Source organism: Rhincodon typus, chromosome 3, assembly GCF_021869965.1.
Source record: "Rhincodon typus isolate 14 chromosome 3, sRhiTyp1.1, whole genome shotgun sequence".
NCBI lineage: Eukaryota > Metazoa > Chordata > Chondrichthyes > Orectolobiformes > Rhincodontidae > Rhincodon > Rhincodon typus.
Window position 1 is genome coordinate 13,205,734 of NC_063334.1, and position 11,677 is coordinate 13,217,410.

Here is an 11,677-nt window from a genome sequence, read left to right on the forward strand (position 1 = left end):
TTAACTGGTTTCAATTACATTCTTGTTAGTTTCAGTTAATACACGTTAATAAAGATGGTGACATCATGATAATTCCAGGCTAATGTTTTACAGACATCAGACAAATCCCACCATCGCAGCTGGTGGGAGTTACATTCAATTACTTAAGTCTGAATTTGAGAGGGCTCGTGTCACAATTGTAGTGTCCCTATCTCTGAGCCAGGAGAGCTGGGTTCAAGTCCCTCCTGGTCCAGAGGCATTGCTGAATGGGTTGATTAGAATCTAAATCTGAAACTGAAAGCTAGTTTCAGTACTGATGATCTGAAACAATCATCCCTTTCTTGTAAAACACCTATCAGCCCCTTTGGGAATGAAATTGGCTATCCAGACCCAAGCTGGTCCACAAAGGGGATTAGTGAACCAGATGGGTTATCTCTCTCCAACAATCAGCAATGGCTTCATGGTCATCATTACACTCTTAATTCCAGATTTTTGTTGATTTCTAATTGCACTACCTGATGTGATGGAAGCCTGGCTCCCTGGAACATTACTTGGGTCTCTGCGTTAATAATCAAGTGATAAGGCCACTAGAACATTGGCTCCCATGTCCCTGAATTTGAGAGGGAAGCTTTCCTGTTTGTGATTGCTGCCTATTGCTGACCCTGTTGGAAGTACTATTACGGGAACATTGGGTCAGGACAGGGTTGCCTTACAGCTGAGTAACCGTTTAACGCTCACACAGGAAGAATAGGCTCTGGGTAAAGTGGGACTGAACACTCATTAAACCATCATTGTGCAAGGAGTCATCACAGGAGAGAACTGGAAGGGAAACAGATAAAATGAAATAATTCACAAGAACGTTTGGGCAGGATTCTTCCAGTCCCGATCTGGTGTGCTGGGTTGTGAGAGATCTGGGAAAATAGCAGGCAGCTGCACTGGGACTCCTGCCTGATGCAGTTCTTTCACCCAAAAGGGTTCCAGCAGTGGGACCGGATGAGAACGAGAACCTACCAAACGAAAGGAGACGGCCAATGAAAATGAAGCTAGGGCCCATGAATGACAGTTTCCCCAGGCAGTCGGCATTCTGCGGGAGCTGAGCCCTCCACATGGGGAAGCTGCTGGATTCCCGGAGACAGCCTACTTCCAATCAGGGAATATTGGAGCTGGAGGCTTCATGCTACAAGGAGGGAGGGCCCACAATGGGAAGGCCGTCACATGACCCCATTGGGCTGTCTGAAGGGGCCATGGTCCTTCTCAGCTCCATTCTTCTTCTTCCCTCGCTGGGGAAGCTTTTGTCTTAGATGTCTTCTTGATTTCCTGCCAATGTCAGCAGTGATCTTCGATATTGTTCCTCTCCTGAAGATTCTCATTGCTTGACTTTACAGACAACCTGATTCCAGTTCCAAATGACTTCATATTGTGTGAGTCAAAATAGTTACTGGCAGCATGTTATTTGACTACGGGAGCCATCAAAACCAAATGAAATCCTTTACTCACCAGTGAGGTAAACAGTAACGAGAAACATGGCTGATTTCACACTCCACTCAGACCTATTTTCCCAATTAACCTGTTCATGGATGTTATTACACAGCTCTGGAGCAGGTGGGACTTGAACCTGGGTCTCTCAGTCCAGGGGTAGGAACACTACAACTGTGCATCAAGAGGGCCCTATGACACCAGATTAAACACAGTGGTCTCAATACTATACTGGCTTAGGTTGACTAACTGGAATACTTCTGTTCTCACTCACAGAGCACTCAGTGACAATGACTTGCTTGGTTAAAGGATAAGTCTAATATTTCATTTTGAAGACATTAACAGGTGAGGGATACAAACCCACAGATTTTAATCAGGTTGAAGCAGCTCCGAGTATAAGCTTAATAAAGGCTAGGGTCCAACTAAAGATAGGAGTGTGATAGTCTAAACTTCAGAAGTTCAAGAACTGCTCATGGTTTGAAAAAAGCAGCAATAACTCTGCCTGGAATAAACTGTCAAGGGACAAGGACAAACTTATACAGGAATTGACAGCATTTAGCCATGTCTGGGAGAGGATAAAGTCAAAAGCTATATAAACAACATTTGTTTTAACAACTATTGATGATTAGCCGCCTTATGCTGCAAGGACAACTGCGTAATTTGCAGAAGAGTTAAGGAGTTAACTGCAGGGAAGCCGCATCTTCAGACAATCGATGCCAAATGTAACAAGGAACAGGGAAGCTACTTTTGATAAGGCAGCAAGCTACAGACTCGATGGCTCCAGAGGAGTACTCCATAATTTGGATGAAAAATCTAAAGTATCATCAATAATGTTATAAACCTGGAGGACTGAAAACTGTACAAACATTCAACCCCAGGAATCTTCAGCAACAGTACTTCAAAGAACAATACTACACAAGGATCGAACCCTGGACACATCTAGAGACAGACACTGTTGGTTGGAATCGTAGCTAAGTTCCACCATTAACTGGGTAATAGCTAAATTGCGTTGTGAGGCTTAACTTGATCACTTAAGGTGTGTTATTTTGATTGCTACATGCAATAAAGTTTAAATAATTACTTCAGTTTTGATTGTCTGTTACATTTCTTAGTAAGTAGCTTGTGGTAATTTTCCCATAACAGGAGACAATGAGTCCGGACTGATTTTTTTTTGGGGGTGGGGAGAATTTAAAAATTCATCCAGCTCTACACCTTGGTATCTCAGATTCTCCAGCATTGGCAGTTCCTACTATCTCTGCCAATAAACTCATCCCAGCATGCAAGGGAAATGATTATCAAGAATGATTACACACCTTATCTTCAATAAAACATCACTTTGATTCCATTCTGGTATTATTTATCCTTGGGCAGAATTCCACAGGACAAACAAAGCAAGCCCAGCATTCATGAACAAGCTTGTGAAATGTAGTTTCCAAAGCAATCAGAGCCAGATTTGTCTTGGTTCACTTCTAATGAAAAAATAAGCCACAGCGCAGCCTAGTTTTATTCTGAATTGTTCTCAGTTCTCCTCTATGGATCTCAACATAACTTATATCAAGGGACTGAATTTGCCCTTCACAAATTCACACGCTTCCAGCACATTATTTACTTGGCATTATTCTTGCTGCTGGCAAATGTCCATTATCAATTTAACAAGTTGATGATCTATGCAGCATGCAGTCTCTTGCATGGAGTAAATGATCAGATGTTCACCTAGATCTTTCATTTCAACAATTACATGATTTAGAAGCTGCTAATGCTCAATCCAGGATGCCTCCATGTAGTTCCGTTATTTGTCCTTTTGTTGGAAGAGTGTGTTTGTCATGAGGCTGTGTTAAATATCAGCAGGAGAGCTCCATTTGCACTGGAAAATGTGGGGTGGTAAAAACCAATAGTTGCCCCCCAGATTTCAAAGTCACAGGTAACCCTGACAACAAATCCTTCCAAAGGATAATTTTCTTTCTTCTTTTGGAGCGGCGGTAAGGTTTCATCAAGGTCAGAATAGAACCTTTCTTACATTTTTCAATCACACTCTGTATGGAACCTTGATACTGTAAATAGCTCTACCAGAACAAAGAACATTGCAGAACGTTTTCTGAAGAAGGGTCTAGGCCCGAAATGTCAGCCTTCCTGCTCCTCTGATGCTGCTGGGCCTGCTGTGTTCATCCAGCTCTACACCTTCTTATCTCTACCAGAACAAAGGTGCTTCCAACATTGTCACTTAAGAAATGCACAAAGCTCCTCTGTAATATCAGGGTCATGATCCATGGAAACGTGAGATTTCACCTCCAGAGCACCGATATTTCTATAGTGTCCGTCTTGACCACAGCATACCCTGATTGTAATTCAGGAATAGGCACAGATGATTTGCACAATAATGACTAGATGAATGTTCTTGTGATGACTGAAGGACAAATACCAGCCAGGGAACTAGGAAGGACCCCAACGTTCTTCTCGAAATTGTTGTCCAGAGCTCAATTCATCCGTTGGGAATCTCTGCCACAGGTCTTTATGTGACTGAACAGGCCAAGACTTTATCCATGGATCCTCGGTAACATGGGACAAGATGTAAAATAGTATCATAGGATCTTTTACGGCCACCTCAGAAAGAAGACCTGACCTTGATTTAACATCTCATTCAGAAAGACAGAATCTCTGACAGTGCAGCACTTCTTCAGTGTTGCTCAGAGGTGTCAGTCGAGATTTTGTGCCAAATTTCTGAAATGCAATTTGAACTCAGAAACTGTTCTTTGAAATTAATTTATGGGATGTGGGCACCACAGGCTAGGTCAGCATTTATTGCTCATCACTGACTGCATTAAGAGTCGAACACATATTGCTGTGGGTCTGGAGTCACACGTAGGCCAGACCAGGTGAGAATGGCAGTAAGGACATTAGTGAACCAGATGGATTTTTCCCAACACTCAACAATGGTTTTACAAAAAACTTTACAGGAGTTGTCACCTTTAGCCTCCAGTATTGCTGGCCTCATCCACCTACCCATTCAGACCAGCAGGTGACACAGTTCAATGAGAGTGTTCTGGCACATCCTCTCTCTGTGGTAACACTATACCTTGCTCATTTGGAGCAAATGGCATCAAGGCCAATCAATTCTCTGCCTTGTGCATATCATTTGCAATTTGACGGGTCATTCAGACATCTTCACGCACAGGCTGTTTGCCAGCTGCTTGAGATTACTGCTGAGCCTGGGTTTATTAGTGTAACTGTTGCTTCCCAATTTCTCTGTGTTGTTGTTGTATTGCAGTCACAGTGCCAATAATCCCTGCAGTGGCTCGATTTGCTGAACTTGCAGGGGGAACATCAGCAACACATCAGGTCCTGAGTACCATTAGCACTCAATGTTCATATCACACATACATGGCGGTTTAGCATAGTGCTTGATGCAGTGGAACACAGAGAGCTTTGACACGGAAGACCATGGGATACATCTACATCTTTGACATAGTGACCTTATTCTGTTGCATGCATCATAAGCCATGTCACATAGTGGGAAATTTTAAGTCCAGAAGGATTACTGAACCTTGTCTCTCCACCCCAACACCATCCAATCCATCCCTGCTTCCCCACTCATCACCACATCTCCCCCACACTCACCCTTCCATTTTGATTTTCTAGTCTGCGTTGATTATATTTTGACTGTTTAAATGAATGGCACAGCAACTATTATGCATCATTTCATGAATGAGATCCCATTATTTGTTGCCCAGTTCCCCTTGCATGGCTACAAAACAAGCAATATATATTTACTTTCACCCATGTGTTACTGGTAAATCCTATGAAGAGAGCACATGCTAACATACAAGTACTGTTTAGACAGTGATTTATGTGAGAGCTTTATCAGGTTATGGCAAGAGATCAGCAATATGAAAACTGTCAATACACTTCTCAACTTTAATTATGTTGCCATGCTCCCAATTTTGTGAAAATAATCTTAATTGCTGGTTAAATAATTGTGAACAAACATTCTCTTGTTACGGTACACTCACTAAAATCCAACTACTGAAAAATTGGAAATGTCCAAAAATCAAAACTGTTTCTTTCATTCTGCATTGAACCTTAACCCACTTGACCCAACCTGGAAAAGTTTGGGAAGTTGGCAAGTGCTGTATGGACTTGTACACTTCTGGTTTCTGAGGTTACAGTTAACCTTGCTTCCCCCACTGAATCAGTTCAAAACAGGAAAAGGTTATTGCAGTGACTGCAATGAGGTCAGCCAGCTGGACCTCATAAAATATGAGTTTCCTGATTAAGCTGTTAATCTAGTCTAATCAGGGAGCCCTGGTTGACAGACGTAAACAGGAGAGTCAGAGGTTCTCCAATAGTAGGAACTGCAGATGCTGGAGAATCTGAGATAACAAGGTGTAGAGGTGGATGAACACAGCAGGCCAAGCAGCATCAGAGGAGCAGGAAGGCTGACGCTTCTGAAGAAGGGTCTAGGCCCGAAACATCAGCCTTCCTGTTCCTCTGATGCTGCTTGGCCTGCTGTGTTCATCCAGCTCTACACCTTGAGTCAGAGGTTCTGTTCACTCTGAGGAAGATATATCAGTGTCTAGGACCGTCTGTGTCTAAATAAAGGCTGACTTGTTGATGGGATACCAGCCTCTGTGGAATTATTTCAGTTATTAAATCCAATGCCTGAGAAATTAATCAATACCAGCAGCAACAGAGATGAGCAAGAATTGCTTGCCCAGCCAGCAATACCCACATCTACTGAATGATTTTATCTTTAAATGGCTTCAGCCATCCCTGCAAGTGTCAGAGATGGTTGCACTACAATTCTGAGTTCTAGTGAATTTTTAATTTGCTTCACATTTGCTGAAAAAAACAAGCAAACAAGATTTCGATCTTGCAGGACGAGTTTGAGATTTATGCACTAGCTGATAAACAGGACATTAGGGATGCTAGTGGTCCTATGCTGTGTCAGGAGAGAAAGATAAATATGTGTGAGCAAGCTGCATAAAGGGTTTACATTCATGGAACACTGAATCACATTCTGGAATTTAAAAAAAAATCTATGGCCTTCACCTAAACCAAAATACAAGAGTCTGCATCAAATTCCTTCTTGATCTGAACTCTCCCTGTCTCTGAACCCTGCCATTGATATGACCTCTCTGCACTTCTCTGCTGCCAACCTCTTACTTAATTACTTGCTGACCATATCTTTAGGGGCCAAAGTCCCTACATTCTGGGTTCCCTCCACTGAATTCAAACTAAAGTTAAATTCAGGACCAAATTATTCTTCACAAAGAGTGATCAAAACTTGGAATACAGTTCCATGCAGTGGCAGAGGCAAAAACCCAGAAATAGTTTAAGAAATAATGTAAATGTTAGGGAAAGGGGTTGCAGTGCGTTTTGGGATATATATGTGGCTGTCCTCACCTTTAATTAATTGTGAGTCTTTAAAAATACCCCGATTTCACATGAAAATACCCAATATCCTCCCAAGCAGCTACGAAGGCAGTAATTACATTAACACTTTAAGTGACCATTTATCAATGGCCTTCTCAGTTTCAGTTTGTTATGCTACTTCTACAGATTTTTCCCACATATATTTTTATCTTTAAAGTTACTCTAAATCTGATCTTAAAAAAGTGAACAAAATAATTCCCACAGGCTGTCATTTTGCAACTTTGATCGTCTTTTCCCTGTATAAAACCACATTGCCATGTGTCTGGAGTCACATACCGACCAGACCAGGTAAGGGTGGGAGATTTTCTTCCTTAAAAGGGACAAAAGTGAACCGTTTGTTTTGTTTTACAACAATCCAGCAGTTTCATGGTCATCCTGCCATCCTGATGTATGGAATTAACTGGACAAATTCCTCATTATGCCAAAATGGCTTTTGAAATGACATCTCCAGATTATTAATCCAATGACATCACTGTGTTACCACAAAATCACCTACCAGATCTATAGGGCTGCTCTCTCATTAGAGAGAGACGATTGGTGGTGGTTTAACCTGCGGGTCAAAACACCTCAGGCAAGGGGAGAGGTTGAGAAGGAGAGTCCTTCATAGTCATCTTAGCTGGTGTGGGAACTGGAGCCTGCTATTGGCCTCACTCTGCATCAGAAACCGCCATCCAAGCTAACTGTGTCCCTCCCACATCAGTAACAAGAATCCACTGTAAGTAAATTGAAATAACGGTGATATGACTGTGGTCATCAGTTAGTCACATAAGGTCACATCACATCGCAGGAATACTAACACTGTTTTACAATTTTAAATTACAGAAGTGTAGCAAAATTAAGTGATTTAATTAATACATGCATATTTTTGAAAACTCACCTAGCTATGCTATAAAATTTGTGCTGTTGCTCTTCCTCCCAGATGTCCCTTCCTCACATTGCATTGCAAACCAGCTGAGCTAACCAATCCCATCAATGTTACCGTGCACATGATAATTCACCTTGATAGTCAGGTTCCTGTGTGAAGTTAGATTCTCTTTAGTAACACAGACCGAAAATTTGTACCATTTTGTGGTTAACTTCAGCCTGAATTCAATCCACTGCATATTGAGGCAACTTTGTAAACTTCTGAAGAAGGGTCGAAACTTTAACTCTGTTGCTTTCTCCACAGATGCTGCCAGACCTGCTGAGTTTCTCCAGCAATTTCTGTTTAAGATTTCCAGCATCTGCCGTTCTTTGTTACAGATCTTTGTAAACTCCATTCTGAGCCCTTGTTGTAGGAAAAAAAAATCAACGCCTTCAGTACATTATATCCAGGAGTATGTTTTTATATATAAATAGCAATGGAGTGGGGAGAGTTGTGTTTTAAGGTAGTGTGTGGATGAAGATGAATTCAGCCTGGACTGATTTATACTGCAGTAAACCCCCTGTGGCCCTGCCATTCAAACTGAAGCAAGCCCAAGGCCAGGTTTGTCTTGTACAACAGGAGAGAGAGAGGAAAAAAACATAAAACTTACGGTCAATCAGACGCAGAGCCGCTCCTTCCTCCTCTGCTTTCATTTCCAGTTTAAGGGGCTGTTGGCTCTCCGGGGAGTGAGCGAACTGGAACCCTCCTTTCTGATCCTCGTTCACAAAGACCAGTGACACACTGTGTTCCTGCACCGAGCCAGCCATCGGCAGACAGAACCGACAACAAAGAGCTCTCACTACAAGCCGCCAGCGAGGCTACCGAGAGCACAGGGCGATGGTAACCGGAGCTGTACCGTCCCCAAGCTACAGAAACCTGAATATCTCCTGTCCCCTGCTGGTGAACTCTTGTGAAAACCGAAAGAGAACTGCGAATGCTGGAAATCAGAAACAAAACCAGAAATTGCTGGAAAAACTCAGCAGGTCTGGCAGCATCTGTGCAGAGAGATCAGATTTCTGAGCGAGGGTCACACAGTTTGTGTTTCGGGTCGAGTGACCCTTCAGCAGAAAGCAGCAATGTTGAGGGGAAATGGATCTGCAATTTGTACAATAAAACTAGAACAGCTGATTGTGGAGATCTGAGATTTCTGTTTGTGTGACAATCTGTAGATTTACCCCCCTCCCAACTGGAACTGATGAATGTTTGGTAAATGGTAATCTCAGCCAGTGGGGGGAATTGAACCTATGCTGTTGGTGTTACACTACATCACAAACCAGCTGTCCAGCCAACTGAGAGATAGTAGGAGCTGGAGAATCTGAAATAACACAGTGTAGAGCTGGATGAACACAGCAGGCCAAGCAGCATCAGAGGAGCAGGAAAGCTGACATTTCGGGTCTGGACCCTTCTTCAGAAAAGGGTCTTTGTCTAGTCAACTGGATGCTCATGTGTTGCTGCCCCTCTCTGTAGGTGCCTGCCCTGTCTCTATGAGAGGAAGGAACTCCTGGACACAGGGTGAGCTTTCTTGTCTCCTTTTGATCTTAACACTGATGCTGAGCTGAGGAAAGGCAGGTCCTAACTGTAATCTGCAGCTATTCAGCGTTCTGCAGAATCCGAGTCTCCAAGGTGACTGACAGTGCGTTGAGTATAGGAGTTGGGAGGTCATGTTGCATCTGTGCAGGATGTCGGTTACACCTCTTTAGGAATTCTGGTCACCCTGCTGTAGGAAAGATGTTAAACTTGAAAGGGTGCAGAAAAGATATACAAGGATGTTGCCAGGGTTGGAGGGTTTGAGCTATAGGGAGAGGCTGAATAAGGCTGGGGCTATTTTCCCTGGAGCGTCTGAGGCTGAGGGGTGACCTTATAGAGGTCTATAAAATCATGAGGATCATGGATAGGGTAAATAGACAGGGTCGTTTTCCCTAGGGTGGGGGAGTCCAAAACTAGAAGGGCATAGGTTTGAGGTGAGAGGGGAAAGATTTAAAAGGGACCTAAAGAGCAACTTTTTTACACAGAGGGTGGTGCGTGTATGGAATGAGCTGCCAGAGGAAGTGGTGGAGGCTGGTACAATTACAAGACTTAAAAGGCATCTGGATGGGTGTGTGAGTAGGAAGTGTTTAGATCAATATAGGCCAAATGCTGGCAAATATGACTAGGTCAGATTGGGATGTTTGGTTGGGGTGGATGAGTTGGACCAAAAGGCCTATTTCTGTGCTGTATGACTCTTTGATTTTCCATGGAGGGATCTGAGTGCTCACATGCCAGAGTCACCATTGAAAACACAGATTAGCATCTTTATCTTTGGCTGCAGTCTACTGAGTGCCTTTGACACAACTGCTTGATATTCCCCTGCCTCTCTATCTGGAGGTTAATCATACAACTTACAGCTGAGTACAGAGGCAAATGTTATGCCTGGGACCGGTCTTGCATCTCCAGCAGTGTGCTCAATGTCAAAGACTTTGATTGTTTCTTCCTCTCTCTAACAGCTGCAGAGATGTATCAGCGATGCACTCACCAGCTAGTGACCCTGATGCAGTGTCGGGAAAGCACCTGCGGAAATGACTGTCTCTGTGCTGGTGAACACAGCAGGTCAATACCTTTGAGGGCTCACAGTCTTTTTCCTCCAAGGTATAGGGCTCAGGTTGTGGTCTCTTCCTTTGTTGATGGTGCCTGGGTGCCACTAGTGTCTATGGAAGAGAAGGGACCGATTTACTTGGTGAAGATGCAGAGAGACTTATAGAGTCATACAGCACAGAAACAGGCCCTTCGGCCCAACATATCCATGCCAGCCAGGTTTCCTAAACTGAACTGGTCCCATTTGCCTGCGTTTAACCCATATCCCTCTAAACCTTTCCTATCCAAGTACCCATCCAAATCTCTTTAAAATGTTGTTTTAACCAGCCTCTACCACTTCCTCTAGCAGCACGTTCCATACACGCATCACCCTATGTGCAAACAAGTTGCCCCTCAGGTATCATTTAAATCATTCCCCTCTCATCTTAAACCTATGCCCTCTAGTTTTGGACTTCCCTAGCCTGGGGGAAAGACCTTGGCTATTCACCCCATCCATGCCCCTCATGATTTCATAAGTCTCTATAACGTCAGACCTCAGCCTCTTAGGCTCCAGGGAAAAAAAGTCCCAGCCGAACCAACCTTTCCCTATAACTTAAACCCTCCAGTCTCAGTAACAGCCTCGTAAATCTTTTTGCACCCTTTCCAGTTGAATAACATCCTTCCTCTAGCAGGGTGACCAGAATTGTACGCAGTACTCCAAATGTGGCCTCACCAAGGTCTTGTATCTCCGTAACATGATGTCCCAACTCCTGTACTCAATGCTCTGATGAAGCAAAGCATGCCAAATGCCTTCTTCACCACATTGTCTACTTGTGATTCCACTTTCAAGAAACTATGTACCTGCACCCCTAGGTCTCTTTGTTCAACAACACTCCCTACAGCCATACCGTTAAATGTGTAAATCCCTCCCTGGTTTGTCTTACCAAAATGCAACACCTCGCATTTACCCAAATTAAACTCCATCAGCCAATCTTCTGCCTACTGGTCCAGTTGATCAAGCTTCCCTTGTACTCTGAGATTACCTTCTTCACTGTCCACTCTACCACCAATTTTGATGTCATCCACAAACTTACTAACCATTTCTCCTACATTTTCATCCAAATCATTGATATAAATGACAAACAGTGGACTCAGCACTGATCCTTGTGGCTCACCACTGGTCACAGGCCTCCAGTCTGAACACCATCCCTCCATCACCACCCTCTGTCTCCTATTGTCAAGCCCATTATGAAGAAAAATTTGTTGGCACTGGTGCCCAACTGAGAAGCCCAGAACACAATGTTCTTCCTGGATTTCTGTCCCATTAGTATTTTCCTT

General features: G+C 43.4%; 1 protein-coding gene across 3 annotated transcripts in view; it reads right to left on the minus strand.

The window, feature by feature from the left end:
• The window catches only part of carm1l (coactivator-associated arginine methyltransferase 1, like), a 65,298-nt gene extending 56,389 nt beyond the window's left edge, over window positions 1-8,909 (minus strand). For 2 of the 3 annotated variants that reach the window (XR_007266248.1, XM_048621105.1), the window contains exon 1: window positions 8,400-8,909. Coding sequence is in view for 1 of the 3 variants with exons in the window: in XM_048621105.1 (XP_048477062.1) it covers window positions 8,400-8,556 (157 nt within the window). In the remaining 2 variants the exon portion in view is untranslated. Of the gene's footprint in view, window positions 1-7,762; window positions 8,153-8,399 lie in introns of all 3 variants that reach the window. The other variant, XR_007266251.1, reaches the window with a different exon arrangement.
• Between the last annotated feature and the right edge of the window lie 2,768 nt (window positions 8,910-11,677).